Here is a 20,906-nt window from a genome sequence, read left to right as displayed (position 1 = left end):
GCCTTGGACCTGGGCTAACTTGTGAGGAGAACAGTCGATCCTTATCATGGCTATCTACAAGGGGAAGGTCGTATGGCGTCGGAATAAGCTCTATTGGGTGCCATGGTTATATTACAAGAATGGACCTTACATTGAGCCTGGAAGGATGACCAGCTCAATATCCAATTCTTGGTAAGATACTTTATTGGCGCCAGCATGGATATATAATCATTTAGAGCTATGTGGGTTTATTTCTACAAAGGAAAGGTTCTTTTAGCATACTGGGGAAACAATAAGAGGCTATTAGGAATATGTATGTTTTGTAATTGATGATTGATAGATGGTGTTAGAGATACATCTTACACAAGAAGGAATCTTTCTGCTCTCAGATCCTGAAGGGATCCTAGATCCAAAATGGTACATCACGTGACTTAAAACATTAAATCCCAAGAGGGTGCCGGGCCAAACAGCCGGCCCTCCTCATGCGCGTACAACCTTCAGAGTCACATATAATGTGTTTTGCCAGGTAAGTGAAACGCGATCAAGGCGTGATCTCAATATGAACACAAGAAGTATTTCACAGCACGTTCCGCTTAGCCATAGCGGCTTTCATTGATTTCTGCAGCTCAAAAACATTCTCCTGGTTCATCATGGTGTAGTGGGACCCTGGGACATCATGGAACTCGACATCGGTTCGTACGAATTCGTTCCAGGCGAGGAGATGGTCTTCAAGCCATTTGCCCTTATCGCGGCCCACGGCTATCAAAGGTACCGCGTAGAAGACATCCATACGTTCGACCATCCCCGACGGATCGTAATTGTGAGCCAGGCCTTGCAACTTCGAGGAGAGTGTTGCCCAATGCTGCAGCTTCTTCTCGTTCAGGTCGAGTTCAACCAGGCGGTCCTTGGGCGCCACCTTCATGATTCTCGACAACACCTCTTCCTGCGGCAATTTGTGCATTTCGGGAGACATGGCGTGAGCTTCGTCTTCAGTGATGAAGCCAAGGAAATAGACCAGGTTGAGTAAGAGCTCGGTCCAGTCAAGCTCGATCATTCGGAATTTGATGTGGGGTGGGAGATTCAACGTTCCGATAAAGCCGACTTCGCCGCCGCTGGCCTCAATCTTCTTGGCAATCTCGAATGCGATCATGGCGCCGAATGAATATCCTACGAGCACATAAGGACCTTCCGGTTGCTTCTTGCGGATGGCAGTGAGGTATGTGCTATATACGATTGCGGTTAGCTATGACTATAAATAGGGGGATCTGAATAGCTTACTCGGTCATGTCATCAATTGATTTATGCATTTCTTCACCAGGGTTGAATCCCGGTGCTCTAATGGCATATACCTGACGATCGGAGAAAAACTTGCTCAAGTTCAAGAATACCAAGATCTCTCCCAAACCAGGATGAAAGAAGAAAATTGGGGGCGAGTTGGATGTCCCATTCTGAAGCTGCACAATTGGGTCATATGCTTTAACCCCCTTTTCCAATTGCAACAGGACTTCTGCCAAACCTTTGATGCTTGGGTTTTGTAGGAGGGAAATCATGGGGATTTCTTGATCAAGCTTGAGGTGATCCTGCACCTGTGCCTTGAATCGAATCAACTGAATACTATCCACACCCATGTCTGTCAAGCTATTCTCTACGCCCACCTCATCTTTGTCTAGTCCAAACTCCGTTGCAAACACTTCAACGAGTGCCTTCTCTGTTGCCGTTGTTGGTGCGACCCGGGAACGCTTTTTGTAGGCCGATACGCGCGCCTTAGCTGCGAAGCGATACTCGTCATACCTGCCGGCTTCGTAGGCAATCTTTGATTTAGGGCGGGACAACTTGCCGAGGGCGGATTTAGGAAGAAGTTCGAGAGGCAGTGGAATGATGTCTATAGGATTCTTTGAGCAGTAGAGGGCTGATTGCTTGCCAATGGCGTCAATTGTGGCAGCAAAAGCTGCGTCGTCATCTTCAATCCCCGCTTCGGGAAGGAAGATAATGACCAGCTCCTCACTATCAGCGCCCTTGGGCCATGTAGAGAAAGAGGCTGTAAAAGATGGAGTTACGCCCGGGATTTTGGCTCCCTCAAGGGCCGACTCGAGCTCGTGTGAGAAGTATTTCACCCCGTTAATGATGATTGAGTCCTTGGCTCGACCACTCAGAATCAGATTTCCAGAATTTTCAATATAGCCTTTGTCGCCCGTCTTAAACCAACCATCTGGCGAGAAGGACGATTCTGTAGCCTCAGGGTTATTGTGATAAGCCTTGAACACTGCAGGCCCAGAAAGCTCTAGGTTGCCGTCTTCCCCTGGGGACATAACGTTTCCCTCATCATCGGTGATACGCTGTTGAACGGAGTTTATAGTACGACCGACAGAGCAGAATTGTAAATCCGCGTTTTTTTCCAGGCTCGGGAAGTTCTGGTGGTAGTGACTAGCAGCAGAGGTCTCTGTCATACCAAATGCCGTCTGCAGCGATGTGGCTGCCGCACCCATGGACACTATGATCTGGGTGAAATCCAAACCAGTGGAAACGACGTTGGCCTCACCACCACTTACGACAGTGCGAAGAGATGAGAGGTCGTACTGCTCATGCGGGTTCTGGCTCCTAATAGCCCTGACGACTGTGGCAAGGAAGAAGTTGGGAGCGAATGTGCGACTCACAGCATGCTTCTCTATGACTCTAAAAAACATAGGAGGATCGCGCAAGAGTTCAACGGCGGGGACGTGTATCTGATCTGCACCGCAAAGCATGGCGTGCAAATGAATTTCCGACAAACATGCGACGTGATCAAACCCTATAATTCACTCAGTACAAGATATAATTTTAATTTCAAGGAAGTGTGGCTACCTATCCAATTGAGGAAAACATCTTGACCTGTGGTATTCAATGCACCTGATTTCCCCTTCACGGAAGCTAGGATCTGTTCATGCTTAAGTTCTACAGCTTTAGCATTTCCCGTGCTCCCTGATGTTAACATTAGTAGAGCTGGTGTGTCCGGGTGCGTATGGTAACCATTCGTGTTCGCCTTTCCGTTAACTCTCACTTCGTCAGTCGATTTTCCATAAAGCGAAAGTGCTTCGATAGAAGTCACATCGAGCGTGGGAACAGAGCTGAGTTCTCCGCGAATCCTCTCGACTGTAAGGACCTTGGGACTTTCAAGAATATTCTCTAGATGGAGCAGGTGGCGTTCTCGAGCAACCAAGTCCGATGCGAGAGGTGTAGACACGGCAGGAATGGCGCCGGCGGCAATGACGGACCAGAACCACTCAACATAATCCACATGAGAGTCCAGATGAAGAAGGACGATCGAGCCATTTGCAGCAATGTTTTTCTTTTTCAGAATTTCGGCATTGAACTGTATAAATTGTCAAGACATAAAGGTATTAAAGTACGTTGTTATCAGCAGTTTAAAGGGCAGACATACCTTTGCATTCGCCAATAATCCTTGGTACGACAAAAATTGAGGCGGTGATACCGATCCGGCTTTGTAGAAGTACAATCCTTTATCAGGGGTATTCGAGGCCGCATCCTCTAAGAGGTCCAAGATATGGAATGACATAGATAAGGTATGATTTAAATGAGACAGAAGCTGAATCGAGCGAAATTGTTAGACTCTTGTAGAGAGGGAAAGTATCAGACTTTATACTTCACTTAAGCACCTTCCCAGCTGAATTCTATACATGGTCTATACATGGGTTTTACACCATTAGTTTTCTGCATGGTTCCTGCCACGGTATCTGCAACACTTGAACTAATAGTCTAACGTGATGGAGGTATCCACCTGTGCCGTCATTTTGCTCGCTGGATCTCGAAAGTTTCGTATGAGCTTCAGCCTAGCACCCATGTAACGTAACTTACACTTCCTGCGCCCTATACTTGGGCGGGTTAATTTGGAGCGGGCCCTCGACAACGACAGTAGTGCCGGCTGCAGCACTGTCGGACTCCACGGCAGCAGCGGGTGAAACGCGGACGGGGTCACATTGCAGCTCATCAGACCTTCTGGAGGTCCAAGACCAAGGGTGTTAAATCTTAACTTTTAAATTACCTTTTTAAAGGACTCAAATGAGGTTATACTTAGCCTGAGGTTAATAGCTTTACAATAAGTAGGTAACGTACTTGACAAGCGAGCTGCGCATGCAAGCAAGCTTGAGTCTCTTAACTAAAGTATATATATATTTGTTATCACGAATCTATTTATACTCCCTTAGAGTTATTACTACTATTATTTACCTTATATTGCATTATTATTTCGTGATTCCTCTTGCTGCCCTTTAGCCACCCTAGGGCTACTATAGCCTTATACTACTCGAAGGGGTTTTAGTATATAAAGGTTACTCTCCCATAATTCTGCTTAGCTTATTAAGAAAAATAGGAGGGAAAACTAGAGAGGTTAATAGAGTTCTATAAAAAAAAAGGGTTTTACCGCTGTCGAGGGGATGATTTTTAGATGTTGAGACCTCTCTTTCGTACATATATACTAAGGCGCAGCAATTTTGGACTTATGTCGGTGGCCGAAAATTAAGTGACTTAATAGTAGGCTCGAATATTTGGCTCTTAAAGGCTTTTCTACACCACAAAGTAACACCTATACAATTTCATTTCTAAAAGAACAGCTATTGAGACTATACGAATTTAGGCTGAGCATATAGCGCTGAAGTTTGCAAAAGTCTATCTACAATCCTTTATATAATGATAGTAGCCCTTCATTCAATTGTTCAAGCTCCACCTAATCTATATGAAGGAATAAATAAAGACGGAAAGCTCCCTCTTTGTAGGGGTCATGTTGTCCTTACCCGAGCTTTGATTAGCAATTATAAGAACAAGAAGATACTAGAAGCCATACCAAACACACGGGCGTCACTTGCTGGGAAGTGTTTGCCGCCTCGCCCTTTACTTTCTCCCTCTTCACAGTTTCCACATGTTCGGGGTTGACAGCGGTGCTCGCCTTCGGCGATGGCAGTGCGGATGAATCTTGGGGGGAACAAATCTCGGACATGCTAGGTATGTGGTAAGATTATCGTAGCATAAATGTTTTTGGAATTGCAGTGAACAGTGCCTGGCGAAGAAGTGGTGTCCCTTATATACGGAGGTACAGCCCATGAGTTTTCATATAGAGCTAGTTGGGAGGGTTCGCGTACGTGCGTTTGTTTGCATCGCTTTATTAGTCTAAATGATAAGAACTACCCAGCCACGATATCTGATACTCGATCAATTAAAGTCCAAAACTCGTCAGGGGGTCCATTGCTAATGCTATTCGAAAACTTATGGTATATGCCTCCGTACCTCCGTCCTTTGTAAACTCTATTTAAGCGATTGCGTTAACAATGCTTTCTACCCGCTTTCGGTCGTTCCGCGAACAAAGCTTCGAATCGTACGTCTAGGTTTCGCGTACGTACCCCCTACACCGCCCCCACCCTTGCACCCTCGCTATTGCCGTCGTCTTTGCTTTCTGTCGGGTAACGGCAGCTCGGTGTTACAAAGAAGCCGGGTCTACCCGCGTGTATTAAAAAATAAGAATAAAATCGAAAATCAATTGATTTTCCAGAAGAGGCACCCTTTTTCGGTTAGCTTGGATCAGCTTAAGTACTACCCCCTTCCCCTAATAATCAAAAGCCAAGGGTACTGTGTGAATTAGGTGAACTGGAAGCTTCCACGCTCTTTCTATTAGATAAAACTTGTATATAAATGGGACGGTGCTCCAGGGCTCATGGCAACTCCGCAGTACCAGCTAGCTCCCTTCCAAATCCATCTAATCGCTCTCTCTTATCTCGTACGCCCGCAAAAATGCAAGCACGTATAGGGCTCTGGGTGTCTCGGGGCGGCCGTCTCGACATCCGCCAGCAACTCCCCATCAGTCCGTCGATGCTTCAGCCGGACGAATACCTGATCCGCGTCCTTTACAGCGGGCTCAATCCTGCGGACCACAAGCATTCAATTTTTCTGGGCATCTGCGACCTCGTTGCTGGGTACGACTTCGCGGGCACCGTTGTGGCCCGGGGCTCTGACAGGCTGAGTCTCCTGCCGGGGGCTTTGGTCTGTGGTCTGGCGCGGACGGGGCTTTGCATTGGCAACCAGCAATCAGGGCTCCACGGCGCCCACCAGCAGTTCCTCGTTGCCGCGGCGAAAGGCGTGTTTCCGCTCCCCGCCCAGACTTCAGATGCAGAACTCCAGGTGTTGGCAACCGTGCCTGTCGTTGTCGCCACGGCCGCGGACTGCTTGTTCGGGCTGCTGGGGCTGGATGACACGCCCAGCGCGAAGAACAAGGCGCCTCTGCTTGTCTGGGGGGGCGGCTCTGCCGTTGGCCACGCCGTCATCCAGTTTGCGCGCGAGGCGGGAGTAGCGCCCATCCTTGTGCTGGCATCGCCGCGTCATCACGAGGCGCTGAGGCTGCGCGGGGCAACCCGCTGCTTCGATTACCGGCATATCGACACCATCCGCCACCAGATCGCAGTGGCCATGCGCGAGCTCTCCCCCGGTAGCGACGGTGGCTGTCTTCGCCTCGCCATCGATGCCACGGGCATGAACCATGTCGAGATCCACTCCATCCTCGCCGATGCGAGCGCAGAAGCGCATGGGTCTACGGGCTGTGGCGCGGCGCGAATTGTGTCCACCGTGGGCGGTTCCGGGGATACTCTCAAACCCTTCGCGGCGGTGATCTTTGGGGAAGATGTGCATCTGGGCGGCGGCCGGGTGGTTCGCGGACGGGTGGCGGACGGGGCTCTCGTCGCGGACAAGGTTCGATGGGCCATCCAGCACTTGGGAAACCAGTTCCACCAAGTGCCGGTCGAGGTCCTCGATGGCGGATGGCCCGCCCTGATCCCCGGCGTGACACGAGTCAGCGCTGGTGGCATGTCCTTTCGCAAGCTAGTTTTCAAAATGCCGCAGGAGGAGGTCGAAGGAACGGGCGCAGTTGCAGGCGCAGAAAAGCTGGTATGACGGGAGGGACGAATGTTAAGGGCACACGCAGACATGTAATCTAAACAGAAACATTAAATCGGTGATATTTAAGATAAAATATGAATATGTTACAAATCTACTATTAGTCGCCATTACTGCTTCTATTCAAACTTGAATACCTTCTGTCGGAAAGATATTTCATAACCGTGCCGAAAATCACAGGAAGAAACACTCCCTGACCCTAGTATCAAAAGACGATGAGCCTAATAGCTGGTTCCCCTCATGTTGCGGTAGGCGAATGTGCAACAGGAGGGGTACCGGCTATTAAACCGTATTAAACCATGGTATGCAGAAACAGGTAATATAAAATGTCGGTGAGAAGAAACGGATTTTGTACCCTCGACGGAAGTACTGTACGTTGACTCAAGTCTAGGGTCGTCTGGTTGCAGGCCGGTCTCCCTCGTATCACGACCTCTAGCAGTAATAGGCGCTCGAAAGGAATTTTGACTTTGTCGCTAGCTGTTGCCTGTTGCCTACAGTTAATTAATTAGCGCTATAACTGCTAGGATTATTTAGGGGGGCAAGATATTGGCTTTCGGTGGTTCTGATTGTTGGTCGATCAGTCGCAGGTATTGGATGCGCCGGTATCTTCAGCGGAACGCTTGTTATCATATACATGACCGTACCACCAGTAAAACAGCCAGTGTATACTGGGCTCGTTGGTGCTGTACGGTCTTGCTTCTGTAGCTGGTATTGTTAAATTCTGCCCCGTTTGTATTCCTTCCTTCCCTAATCATAATGCAGGACCCTTACTAGGCGGGGTGTTCACAGATCATCTTACTTGGCGGTGGGTGTTTTTTATTAATCTACCTCTTGGAGCCATCACACTATTAATCGTATTGTTCTTTCTCGACACCTATCACCCCATCACAGCGCCATCACTCGGTCTTAAAGCCAAGATCGGGCAACTTGATCTTATCGGCACAGCTTTTCTCATGCCGTCAGTCACTTGTTTCTTACTTGCACTCGAGTGGGGTGGGTCCAAATTTGCCTGGAACAGTGGCCGTATCATCGCGCTCTTTATCTTGGCAGGCCTTCTTGCTGCGTGCTTCATCGCGATCCAGATACAACAGCAGGAGAATGCGACGGTACTGCCCAGGATTCTCAAGCAGAGAAGTGTGCTCTGCGTGGCAGGGTACTCGGCGGCCCTCGTCAGCGTATTCTTCACAATGGTGTTCTACGTAAGTCTCCTGCTGCTTTGTGACGATTATCCCCGCTAAGTGAAATGCCAGCTTCCCATCTGGTTCCAAGCCATCAAGGAGGTATCAGCAACCGAGTCCGGCGTCCGGAACCTACCTACGATTCTCGGCATGGTGACTGTGTCGGTTGTGGCTGGTGCCGGCGTCTCAGCCGTCGGCTACTACACGCCGTTCATGATAGCTTCCGCAGTTCTTGTCCCAATCGGCGTGGGCTCATGTCCACCTTTACTGTAAACACCAGTCACAATGAATGGATTGGGTACCAAGCGCTTTTCGGGATTGGCGTGGGGCTGGGCACGCAACAGCCACTTGTGGTGGTCCAAACGATTTTAGAGCCGCGAGATGCGCCAATCGGCACAGCACTGATGATGTTCTCGCAGATGCTGGGAGGCACAATCGGGGTGGCCATTGCGCAGACTGTCCTTTCCGCACGCCTGGTTGTGCACATAGAATCTGCTGTGCCGGGTTTGAACCCCGAGTCCGTGCTACATACGGGTGCTTCGGACTTCAAGAATGTAATTGATCCGAAATATCTCGATGGTCTCTTGGTAGCGTATAATGCCGCTTTGACAGACGCGTTTTATGTTCCGCTGGGTATGTCTTGTTTGATGACTATTGCAGCCCTGTTCGTAGAATGGAGGAGCGTTGGGAGAAATAGGCCCTAACTTAGTTGAAAGCGTAGCTTTCTTCTAAATCCCATGTCTCAAAAATAAGTCACATGCTTCTTACACTCGCTGTCACGTGCCATGCTCAGTAAAGACGCGGTAAAGACGCGTTCCGGACGCAATTCTATATATTTTTATCGATAATAACCCCAAATAGCATCATTCCATATATTAATACCTCAACTAGCACGTAACAAAACGAAATAGCACTTTTTCATTACATCATCGCTAATCTTATAGGCTTGCGATTTTTCAATTTAGTATACAACCTTAAAGAACTTTTGAAATAAATAAAAAAGCTATATAATTACTAATAAAGATTCAAGTAATGGATTGATATAAATTTTATAAATTTCGAATGAAAATTGAAATTATTATTGATTATATTAAAATGCTAGTTACAGGGGATAAGCACTAAAAGCTGATTACCGTGACAAAACAAACTCGATTTCTAATATAATAAATTATAATTCGAATTTTCATTTTCAATCTATAAAAATTATATTAATCAATTTCTGAAATTCTGATTAATAATTATGTAGCTTTTCTTCTTATTTTATGAATTCCTTTAAAGTTGTATACTAGATTGAAAAGTCGCTTAGTTTCACTAAATACTAGTTGAGGTTATATTAGTTATATTTTTGATATATAAGATATCAATACATGGAATGATGCTATTTGGGGTTATTACCGTATTTTATTATTATTATTTACCTTATCTATCTTAGCTCATGTCTACAGGGATGGCCTCGAAGTGTTGCTCTAGGTGCGCCCGTACTCTCCCACTCTCGTCCTTTCTAGCAGACCCCTCTGACGCAAATAGCCAGATTCGCGTTACCTGTGATAAGTGCGGTGGCTATGGTAGGAAGAGTTGGCATAAGAGGATGGCTCCACCGCCTGTCCCAGGCTTGTGGAGATTCCTACGACCTACTCCCCTCGAAAACCATCCGAAACACGTCTAGCGCCTGCGCCTGCACCTCAACCACCTCCACCCCCTACCACTTCCCCTCCACTTTCTACTCCTCCGCCTCCAGCACGGCCCGCGGGTTTCCTGCCTACGGATCAATGGAAGCTAATCCAAGACTTCTATGCTGCTGTCGATCAGGTTAGGATGGAGTACTGTGTTCGTTGTTGAGAGCGGTGGTTCTCGATCAGTTTGAGGAACGAGTTATGCAAGGAGTATATCCTACGGGATAAAGGTTCCTAAACTTCTTTTTCTGATGGTCTATAGAGAATGACATGGATCCGTAACTTTCGAACGCAGTGAGACCCCGGGGTTTGGGGGCTGGCCCCCATAAACAATATCTATAGAGCATAAAAGCTACGCTTTCACCCCCCTGGAAATACCCTATTTGCGGCCCCTAGTACTGTACCACCGCGGCGTGCATGCAGGAGGATTACCCGGTACGGTCGTAAAGGTTTCACCAAGTTTGCACCATGTCCTGGACGTGCTAGTCACATGGGGTCCAGGGCTGGGCTGTTGACAGGCTCAAGGAGCCAGTAAGAAAGAAGGGCCGGCAGCAGACTTGAAACGCAATCAAAGCCCTCGAGGTACGGAGGCATAGCCCATAAGTTTTCGTATAGCATTAGCAAGAGACCCTCTTAACGAGTGTAATGTTGAAGACATGTGTATCCACAAAACAGCGACATGCGCTGGCCTGATTTCTAGCCAACTAGAGGCCGCTAAGACTGCCGGGTAGCTGGACGGCAAGTCTAAGGATGAAAGTTTATAATTTGTAGTCGGATAATAATTAAAGTTTATAATTTGTGGTCGGACAATTAATTAAAGTTTATAATTTGTGGTCGGACAATAATTAAACTTTCCACCACTTGCATCAGCAAAGCTTCCTAGTACTAATATCGCTTAAACTTAGTTAGATAGTAAGCTGAATAACATCAACATTAGAATAAACACTCCCGAAGTACCTAAAGGCTTGAGCACTATACCTTTGTATTCACACACAGCCAGTGCAAAGCATATCATTCAATGGTTGCTACTACTCTCCCCTCAAACGACTTTCGTGTGATTATAGTGGGAGGTGGCATCAGCGGTCTGGTAACAGCACTCGCGGCCAGCCGATTCGGCATTCGTGTTGATTTATACGAACGAAATACTTCTATTACAGAGTTAGGTGCTGGAGTTGCCATGTACGTTGTCACGCCACTTTTACAATTGAACCCATAAGTTGAAATATTCTACTGACATTTTTCTGGCAACTTAGCGGTCCTAATGCGGCAGCTCTCCTCGAGAAACTAAATGTTGGCGAGGTATTAGATAACATTTCTTCTCGCCCAGTGGACCATGTCAATCTCATTTATAGGTAGGTCTCTTTTTTTGTATTTGCAAGTAAACTTAGGATCCTCAACCTAACGCCTCTCAGATATCATGATACTGGGGAGGTCGGCTACACAGGAAAATTGAACACTGCTAAACGCAGCTTCTACTGCCACCGCGCTGACTTCGTCCAAACGATCGCCAGCTGCCTCCCCAGTGACCAGATCCATCTAGGTAAATCCCTCAAAAGTATTTCTCAGGACCCTCACTCTGTCACGGCCTTCTTCGAAGATGGTACCTCGGTGACTGCATCTGCCCTTATTGGCGCAGACGGAATCCGCTCAAAGGTGCGCCAAACTTGGAATCAGGAGAAACCCATCTTCTCAGGCCAGATCGTCGTGCGAAGCCTCGTCAACATGGCAGCTCTCCCACAAGAAGTCCAAAATTATTGCAAACACGGTAACGTATGGGTCGCACCAGGGAAAAAGCACATCGTGGCGTACCCCATCCAGCGTGGGAAAACGGTATGTGTCGGGGCTATCATTCCGGCTTTTGGGGGCAAGGAATGGGAAGAGTCGTGGAAGGCGAGGGATGATCAGATCGATATGGAGAACTTTATGTTCACCATTGAGGAGTTTCACACGGATCCCAAAACCATGTTTCGGCTGGGCGAAAGCACGACGATTTTTGGGCTGTATGAACGAGAACCGATAACGAGCTGGAGGAATGGAAGGATAGTGCTTATTGGGGATGCAGCACATGCTATGTTGCCCCATCAAGGTATGTCTATTCACTAATAAGAGGGATCAAACACGGAGACTGGACAGAATCGTACGCTGACTTTATTTCAAAGGACAAGGTGGCTCGCAAGCAGTCGAAGACGCTTATGTTTTGGGCGTCCTGCTCGCTGCAGCGTCGAACAGCTATATGCCAGGCCTGAACATTACGAACTGGTTTGATGTTTTCGAGCAGATCCGCAAGCCTCGTGCCGAGGCAATAGCCATTGGGAGTAGAGCAATGGGTCAAGCATTCGATGACCTTCAATTGAGCGCAGAAGGAGTGGAATTTCTGCGCAAAAGCTACTCATGGATTTTCATTACTGAGGCCTTGGATGGGTGTGAAGACCAGATGAAGAAGTCTTTTGGGCCAAATTCGGTTGAATGGGAAAACCTTCAGAAGATTTTGGAGACGAGTCCATGTAGGGAGTGGACCGAGGACTTATCGACATGGGTGTCAAATCCCAGTCAGCAAATGAACATATAGTATAGTGCATCTCAAGTCAGTTGAAGAATCACTTGTTACGAACTATTGTGAAGCATCTACCGTTGATCCGGGAGACGTCTATCGAGAAACTGTTTACGCTTATTAAAAATTATTGAACGAATGGTTTATGAGTGATCATATTGATTGAGTTGTTCATTATAAGAGAATCCAGCTAGAGTAAGACCATTTTATCCTTCGGGAGATCATCACGTGATCGGTCTGGGTTGCCTACCCTCCAATATGCTCTCTGTATCTGCGTTCGCGAGTTGTTTGGGTGTTTAATCACCTGCTGTGTATCGCAGTCTCGATCCACAGTAAGTGCCGGGGTAGTATGACTCGATTGAAAAGTCGAAGTAGGGAGTGTCTCGTCATCGTCGTTAAGAGCAAAATAATCGTCATCCTGCATTACTTCGTTTGTGGGTTGAGAATTCGGTCCTGTCGGTTCTGTGAACTTCAAATGAGCACAGAATGTTTCACGTAGATGAGTCGTGAAGCAGGTCTCTTGCGGGAGCATTGATTTTCGGTGCGAAGATGGTAAGCCTTCAACAGATAGCGTATGACCCTTCGCAGAGTGGAGGTTTGACTCGCTGCTGCTACTACTGATTTCGTTTAGAGCAAGGACTGGGCAGCGCTCTCGTTACCCCAGCTCAGCCTAGCCTAGGGTCCAAGCTGGGCTAGGCTCACTTGAGTTCCAGGCTAGTAATCCCCTAACCAAAATCGTAAAATCGCTTTAAAAATCACAGCACGATCAAATACTATTATTATATATAATAATTATAAGTCTAATTTACATTTAAATATTATTATCCTACTATAAACCATTTTTATAATCAAAAGTGAGTATATTATAAGTTATATTTGATAATCTATATCTCTTTATTTACTTTTCTTAAATTGATTATATTAATATAACAATTCCAGACATCTATATATCTCATTATATAATCAGGCTAATTTGACTGATATAATACTCTTAGAATTAGATGTCAATTAGAAGATATTTGGAATAAGATTGATTCTAAGCTGCTATTCGAAGTAAATATATCTCCTGCATCGGCAAGGGCCTCGAACGGTATATAGCCAGCTAAATATCTTGGACAGTTCTGAGACATAAAGTAATCAACCCACAATACTATAAAGCGCTCCCTAGAAGAGCAGGGATAGATCTAGTAGCTATCTTCACTTATAACGTGGAGCTTGTATTAGCAATTAGTAATATGGTTTTGATTGTTATTATAAATGTATAGGGAGCTTTGATATTCTTTTAAAGTATTGATTTTTGAGCTGAATAATTAAACAAAGATAGTTAATTTCGTTATTTAAATTGATAAACTTATTTCTTATAAATAGAAAAGTTAGAGTGAGATTCAAAGATATTACAATTAAGAAGTATCTAATAGTATATAACATCCCTCAGGGGTTCCTATTATTATCTATACTCTATATGCTTTATCTTATTGAATTTCTTAATCGAGATATAAAATTCTGTTTCGACTATATAGACGATATCGCGATTTATTATTCTTTCAAGTATTTTTTTATAAATGCTAGAATTCCGTAATAATAAGTAAAATAGATTATTAAATAGAACAAGGAGAATAGAATTCTATTTACTTTTGAGAAATTCAAACTACTTTATATTATTAGATAATATAATATTATTAATCTATTATTGATAATGAATTCAGGGATCGAGAAAAGCCCATTACACTTCTTTCGATGTCCAATCAATAATCAGACGTGCGGCAACTGGCTGCTTGCATTAAACTGATTACGATCTGAATGGGATGCGATAGTATATGTCAATTGCGTTCTGCAATCACAACATAGCTTTACTGACCTTCTCACCAAATCCAAATTCTATACTAAGATATACCTAAACTATATATAATCACATAGATACCAATCTGCTCCAGTACTTCAAGAACGAGCTCTTCACTCCAATCAATCTAAAACCTGCACCGACCAGTTATAAACGCTCCGAACACTCTCCCGATCGATAGCGATCGATCCGATTATCCACCGACACCCGGACGACATACGAAACAAGGCCCTCTAGAACAGGACCACAAATCTTTAAACAGAACAGCTGCAGGATCGCCATGAGCGATACTGAGCAGGGGAACACCAAAGGCAACAAGCCCCTGATTAGCTAACATTACACTACTATAAGCGGCTGGAACGCTAGCGGCCCGTAGGCCCGCTCCTTAGTACGTCTAGAATACCCCTTGGGAGGTCAGATATTAGACGTTAATCACTATAAATAAATAAATAAATAAACTGATAATGAATTCAGATCTGATAATTATTCTAATATCGATTACAATGAATGGAAGTGCTCAGCCCACTTTAAGGTAACTGAGTATCTTCTTCGATTACTAGCTTTTATTTTTATAATATATCAAAATACATATAGTAAAAGCTATGAAAATAGCCTTATATATCAGATTAATTGCCTGCACTATACACAGGCCGCTAGCTTTCTTTTTAAGAAAAGTAATAATTACCTATATCCTCTCAGTATGTTACAACGGATTAGTAACAGGCTGTAGAATCACTAACTTATAGGCTATAATGGTATTATAGGCCTCAGTGATTCAGCTGTAGTATACCGGGAGACACTAGGCACCCAAGGAAAGCCTCAGGTATGTATATAATATTAGTTATAGGATATCCTAGAAATCTAGAATATAGTTTTTAGGATAGTAGATTTTAGGAAAGACAGAATATAATAAATAAAAAGGGTTTATTAGGATTAATAATATTTTAGGGGATTAGTTTTAGGATAAAAGAATAAGCTAGGATATCAAGAGTTATGGGATTAGTATTCTGTAATGGATAGCTCAGAAATGATAGTGTTTCAGAAGTAATTGACTGTTCCAATTATCTAAGTAAAACAAAGATCTATATAAGGAAATGGGTTTTATTATAATATAGAGCTTTGTATTCAAAAATAATTATTAGTTTTATTATTATAGTTATAAGAATTGTAATTAGTTATAACCTTATTGAATTTTTATTTGAAATTTAATCTAAACCACCTCAAGAGATCTCTAATTGATTGATTGATTGATTTAATTAATGTCCACCTTCAGTCTATAACTATATAGAACAACTAGGCCAAATAGTCTAGCGGATAACTTTTAAAGTACAAAATTAGGAATTTTAATAATAAGATAAGTGAAAATTAATACTAAGGATTTGTTTTTTGCTTATTATATAAAGTGTGTATAGTAAGATATAGAGTAGAAAGAATTAAATTCTTTCTTCTCTATTTTTTCTCTCCTCCTTCTTTTTCTCTTTCCATTTTCAAAATGGCTCTCTCTCCTTCTCTTATTATTTTTTCTTCTTTTATAATTTTGTTTTGTATTTCAGCTTTTAATAAATACCAAGTTCGAGTAGCGATTTTGGTAGTATTAATGAATTTGATTGCTAATTCGATACCTATTTTCGTATGTAGCAGGAATTGTAGGTTGATTTTAGAGATTAGTATTTCTTTGAAGATTTTCTTTTTTCTTTTTTATATATTGGGTAATCAATAAGGAAATATATAGTTGTTTTGATATTATTATAGATATATTTATTATTTAAAAGTTTGAATTGATATAAATAAGACTTAATATAACTGTAATCGATTTTGAGTTGAAAAAAGGTGCTAGTAATATTTTGCTTAATATCTTCTAATAGCTTGATTTTGGAGCTGATTTTCTATAAGAAAAGTTTTGAATAAATTATATCTGATTAATTTGATTTGGATTTATATTGATTAAAAGTCTTTAATTATTGATTAAAATTGTATTCCTTTATTATTATATCAAATAATCCTATATTGATTTTGCTTGAAATGATTTATATTGAAATTACTTTTTTTGCTAATTTATTAGCTATTTCATTTTTTTATATCGAAATATAATCTGAAATCTAATTTAAAGAGACTTTAGTTCCTTTTGCTCTAATATCCTCTGTTGCCTTGATTACTCGTATTTGATAGATTTGCCCAGAGTAATCAAAGAAGGTTTTTAGATGATAAAGTTCAGCTTGGTTATCCGAATAGATCTTGAATTTCTATTCTTCATATACTATAGTGTTAGTATATTTGATAGTTTTTGTAACTCCTAATAATTCTCTATTATATATTAATTGATTGATATTAATATTCGAATGTTTTCGATAAGAGATTGATTCATTTGATTATATTACAATTATCTCTATTTCTATTTTAATTCCTTTTTTGATAGAAGATGTATTAATATATATATAAACTGTATTTTGATCTCTATATTTAAATATAATATTGTAAAGAGTAGCTGTATCTTTTTTTCAAGATTTTATTAATATTAATTTTGTAAAGTGTATTTCTTTTTTAAAAAGAGAAATTGAAATAAATAATCTTTTCGAGAATAAATAAATCGAAATCTTGTTTTATAGATTTTCTTATTTTATTTAATTGAAATAGCTTATATTGTTTCCTTTAAGAAATAGTTATTGCTTTTAGGTTCGATTTGTGTTGAGATAGTATTTCTTTTTCGATATTAATTAGATGATTTGATAATAGTTTTATTAATCAAAAGGTATATCATTTTATATTTGAGTTTAAACAAATTTTTGCTGGCTTTAATCTTGCTTTGATTTTTATTGGAAGGATTAGAGTGATTTGAAAACTCCAAATATCTTTCGAAGAGTTAGATTTTAAAGTGATTGAAGTGTATTCTTGAATTTGATCTAGCCTTTCCATTAAACTTTTAATCTATAATTAGCAATACTAATTATATAAGCTATATATAGTTATCTTATAGTTTTAGAACTAAGGCCTTTTTTTATATTAGTTAAGTGAGTTATTTGTTAAAAGGCTTTTTTCGCTTATGCTATTCTAATATTAATGTATTGATTGAATTTGAGATTTGGATTGAACCAGATATCAAGCTATCTAATTAGAGATTAGGGTATTATTGTTTCCGAATTGAGTAAAGTAATAGGATATTGAGCTGTTAATTTGAAAAAAGAAAAATATATTAACTTTATTTTAGCTAAATCGAATTGGATTACATTCTTTGAACTGAGTTTGTATAATTGTTTTATAGTTCTTTCTAACAAATTAATATTCTTTCTTCAAATAGATGAATTAATGATAAAAGCGATATTGTTAATATATGAAAGGAATTTGATTGAATTGTTTTGAAAAAGATTTTTAATATAAATCAAAAAGAGGATTGGCGAGATAGGGCTGCCTTGTGATATTCCGGTTGAAATTGATTTAAAAGATTCGATTTGATTATTAAAAGATAGTTTTAGTTGTCTTTATTGAAGAAATAAAAACTATCCAGGAGATAAGATTAATTAGTAGTTTCAACTTCTTGTAGATATTTAATAATCGATTTTTTGAAATATAATTGAATACTTTTTTTATATTTATAAATAAAACTAAAGTTTTATTATTAATTTGCTTATTACTTTTAATCTTTATATTCAAAAAGAGAGTTGTATCGATTATCGATTTCTTTTATTGTCCTTTTATTTGATTATAATATAAGAAATAAATAATTTCTATTAAATATTCTAATTGTTGAACTAGAATCCTTTTGTTTACTTTTCTAAGCAATTGAGAAGTGTAATAACTCTATATACTTTTGGTATCGAATAATCTAGTTTCGAAGCTTTTTTAAGGATTACTTTAATAACTTATTTTCAGTATTATGGGTGGTATTCAATATTGAGAAGCTTATTATATAAAATAAAGAAGGTTTGTGGAATAGCTTTATATACTCTTGTAATAATTTCTTAAATAATATTATCTGGATTAGAAGTTTTCCCTTGAATTTTAGTCAAATAGGTATTCTTTAATTTATTTTTAAAAAGATCAGACTATTTCTATTTGTTGAATTATTAATATTCTTTTTATTCAGATTCAACTATAATAAAAAGTTGAAAGAATAAAGTAATTCGAAAAGTAGAGCATTTTTCTTCAAAAAAGATTTCTAAAATAATATCAGGAATTCTTTAATTTTGATAATCCTTTATATAAACTATTATTTTGAAAATAGTTTGAATATTCTCTTTTTCTAGAAAATCGTTTCAATAATTCTTCTTTGCTGTTTTAATAACTTAAAAGTATCTATTTCTAATAATTCGATAAGCTTCTTTTGAACTAATATTTTCAAGATTGGATTTAATTTGTTGTTTTGTTTTTTCTAATTCTTTTTAAAAAACTTTCAATTTAGGAGATTATTATAGCTTAGCTTTTTTGTTTATTATAATCTTCGAAATATAACTTTCCATTGCCTTTTAGATAATCCTTGTAAGTTTATTAGTAGTATAATCCAATTTGAAATAATATATATTATTTTCTTAAAGAAAATTAATTGAATCTTGTGTAATTGTTATAAATATATTTAGTTCGACTAAAATAAATAAGTGTTTGACTTTGAATTATAGAATAGATTCGAATAACTTCCAATTGGCTAGCTTTGTATAATATCTGATTATTGACTTTTGATAAGAAGTATTTGGATTCTCTTTTCTTTTTAATTCAAATAAAATCCCTGAATAATTAGATCCAATATTAAAAAGTATTTACCAATCTTATATCCTTAAAGAAATGTTTTGAGAAGCTAGTGTGAGGTCGAGTATACTTGGATTTGTCAGATTAGTTCGAAAGAAAGTAGTAATATCAGGCTTATTCAATAGACTTAGATTTTAATCTTCAATCCACTTTGCTAGTTAATTGGTATTAGTGTTTTTGTTTGAAAAGGGATTCCATAATAGATAATAAGAGTTGAAGTTGTTTAATATTATTATTTGTTGATTAATTAATAAATTATAAAGAGATTGATCAATTGTATATCCTTTTTTCTATACTTGATTTGTTTTGTTATATATATTAATAATTTGGAAGGTTTCGCTTTTATTTTGGCAGTTTATTATCTGTATATCCGGGTTTATTGGCGAATGAGGGGCTAGATTAATTGTAGCTTGGAGGTTTTTGGAAATATATAGGAGGATTTGGGATTTGAGATTGGGATTGAAGTTGGGGAGAATTTGTATAAAATTGGAATGTATAGTTGATCTGTAATTAGAGAAATTGATTTCATTTTTTTGAATCTAAGGTTTCTGAATTAAAATCAGATTAATATTGAGCTCAAGAGCAAGTTATAAAACATTTTCTATAGCTTAGGGGTTTTTATTAAGATTTATTTGAAGAAATCTGATATTATTGTAATATATTGATTAATGTTATTGGCTTTTTTGTTGAATAGCTTTAAAGATTTCACAGCTTTTAGAACTAGCTGTATGATTTCCTTAACAATTAGAGTATTTGGTGATAATATGAGAACAGAGTTTTCCTTTTAAGTTATAGACTATGTAGAGATGTATTGCTGTAATATATTTGTTTCTATATAATCTATAAAAAGGGTCTTTTTTGCAATATAAGCTTTAATGCCTAAAGCCCTAGCATTTTTGGTATTGTATAGTAGATTTGGATTTATAGAATTATTCTATTCTAATACTAGTGTCTGTAATGTACAACTACTTTCGAATAGTTAGTTCGGCTTCTGATTTTGAGGTAAAAGCTATAATGATAGTGTTGTCTTTTTGATGGGTTCTTTTAGCTATTGGAGTGAGCCAGAAGGGAGTTTCTATTGGCTTGAAATCTATATTGAAGATTTTGATTTCAGTTGTAATCAAATCCATTCCTTTAGGCTTAGAGAATTCTTTTATAGGGATATTGTGAATAATAACCCTATGCTATTTTTGGTTTTTTTGAATCCTTTCGAATTTGATAATATTTTTCCAGATAGCTTTCTTTTTAATTAGGAATTGTATTGTAAAGGAATTATTAATAGTAATAATGATATTGTTATTGAGAGAGAGTATTACTATAGTAATTATTAATTCTTTGATTTTAATTTTCTGGAAGGCTTTATTAATCTTGTTTCGAATTATTAAAGGCAAGAAGGTTTTGGAGTTAGGGATTTCTGGTTTGATTAAGAGTAATCGTTTTTGGATAATGCTAGTCTTTTTCTTTATTGGAATAGATTTATTATTTTTTCCTTTAATAACTAGATTTCATTCCTTTTCTTTTGTAATATTAGTGTAAGAAGGTTTTGATGTTGATATTGTGGTATTGGTGGGAGCCGATTTGGTTAAAGCTTTGGTTTGAGATTCGATTTTCCGTGTAGCTGTTTTTAAATGATTGATTTGGGATGTGATGATTTTGGAAGTTGTAGTAAGATTTCCTTTTTCAGTATATTCTTTAAAGATTTCTAAAAGGTTTTAATAGTTTAGATTGTTCATTATGTGATTGAGAGAGAATAAAAGCTAAAACTATAAGATCTCTAGCTTTTAGAATAGCTTCTTTAGGAATGATTAGATTGTTTTGGATTTTGAATTGCTTATTTAGATTAGTAAGTAGTGTAATAGAATTTCGCTTTTTATTTTAATTGAAGATTTGAATAATGTTATTTGGTTTTTGAGTAATAAAAGGATTGCTAGGTATATTGAAATCTTGTATTCTGATTTCAGGACTGATTATTTGATTGATTAATAAAGTAAGGCTTAATAATTCGATTAGGGTTC

General features: G+C 39.5%; 4 protein-coding genes across 4 annotated transcripts; 2 read left to right on the top strand and 2 right to left on the bottom strand.

Moving 5' to 3' along the window:
- Positions 1 to 247: 247 nt before the first annotated feature.
- Positions 248 to 3,641, bottom strand: EAF02_007963 (uncharacterized protein). The gene is made up of 4 exons (XM_038904011.1): positions 3,398 to 3,641; positions 2,821 to 3,328; positions 1,258 to 2,767; positions 248 to 1,202 (listed from the first exon to the last, which is right to left on the bottom strand). The coding sequence occupies exons 1-4, from the start codon at positions 3,530 to 3,532 to the stop codon at positions 557 to 559; spliced, it is 2,799 nt and encodes a 932-aa protein (XP_038756292.1). The 5' UTR covers positions 3,533 to 3,641; the 3' UTR covers positions 248 to 556.
- An 875-nt stretch (positions 3,642 to 4,516) lies between these two features.
- Positions 4,517 to 4,993, bottom strand: EAF02_007962 (uncharacterized protein). Its single transcript, XM_038904010.1, has 2 exons — positions 4,817 to 4,993; positions 4,517 to 4,761 (listed from the first exon to the last, which is right to left on the bottom strand). The coding sequence occupies exons 1-2, from the start codon at positions 4,967 to 4,969 to the stop codon at positions 4,705 to 4,707; spliced, it is 210 nt and encodes a 69-aa protein (XP_038756291.1). The 5' UTR covers positions 4,970 to 4,993; the 3' UTR covers positions 4,517 to 4,704.
- A 764-nt stretch (positions 4,994 to 5,757) lies between these two features.
- EAF02_007961 (uncharacterized protein) lies at positions 5,758 to 6,909 on the top strand (the record flags this gene model as incomplete). Its single annotated transcript, XM_038904009.1, has 1 exon — positions 5,758 to 6,909. One exon carries the CDS (start codon positions 5,758 to 5,760, stop codon positions 6,907 to 6,909), a length of 1,152 nt encoding a protein of 383 aa, XP_038756290.1.
- A 3,872-nt stretch (positions 6,910 to 10,781) lies between these two features.
- EAF02_007960 (uncharacterized protein) lies at positions 10,782 to 12,332 on the top strand (the record flags this gene model as incomplete). The annotated part of the gene is made up of 4 exons (XM_038904008.1): positions 10,782 to 10,942; positions 11,017 to 11,115; positions 11,176 to 11,849; positions 11,923 to 12,332. The coding sequence occupies 4 exons, from the start codon at positions 10,782 to 10,784 to the stop codon at positions 12,330 to 12,332; spliced, it is 1,344 nt and encodes a 447-aa protein (XP_038756289.1).
- Between the last annotated feature and the right edge of the window lie 8,574 nt (positions 12,333 to 20,906).

The sequence above is a fragment of the Botrytis sinoallii genome (assembly GCF_014898435.1).
Source record: "Botrytis sinoallii strain Bc 23 chromosome Unknown BSIN_014, whole genome shotgun sequence".
Taxonomy (NCBI): Eukaryota; Fungi; Ascomycota; class Leotiomycetes; order Helotiales; family Sclerotiniaceae; genus Botrytis; species Botrytis sinoallii.
Note: the sequence above shows the minus strand (reverse complement) of the source record. Positions and strands in the feature narration are given on the sequence as shown.

Excerpts from the sequence above, each read along its gene's own strand:
- EAF02_007963 (XM_038904011.1), bottom strand. The coding sequence starts at position 3,532 with ATGTCATTCCATATCTTGGACCTCTTAGAGGATGCGGCCTCGAATACC. Across the intron at positions 2,768-2,820 it reads TGTTTTCCTCAATTGGATAG|GGTTTGATCACGTCGCATGT; the intron begins GTAGCCACACTT and ends AGTGAATTATAG. Across the intron at positions 1,203-1,257 it reads TCAATTGATGACATGACCGA|CACATACCTCACTGCCATCC; the intron begins GTAAGCTATTCA and ends AATCGTATATAG.
- EAF02_007962 (XM_038904010.1), bottom strand. The coding sequence starts at position 4,969 with ATGTCCGAGATTTGTTCCCCCCAAGATTCATCCGCACTGCCATCGCCG. Across the intron at positions 4,762-4,816 it reads AAGTGACGCCCGTGTGTTTG|GACAACATGACCCCTACAAA; the intron begins GTATGGCTTCTA and ends AGCTCGGGTAAG.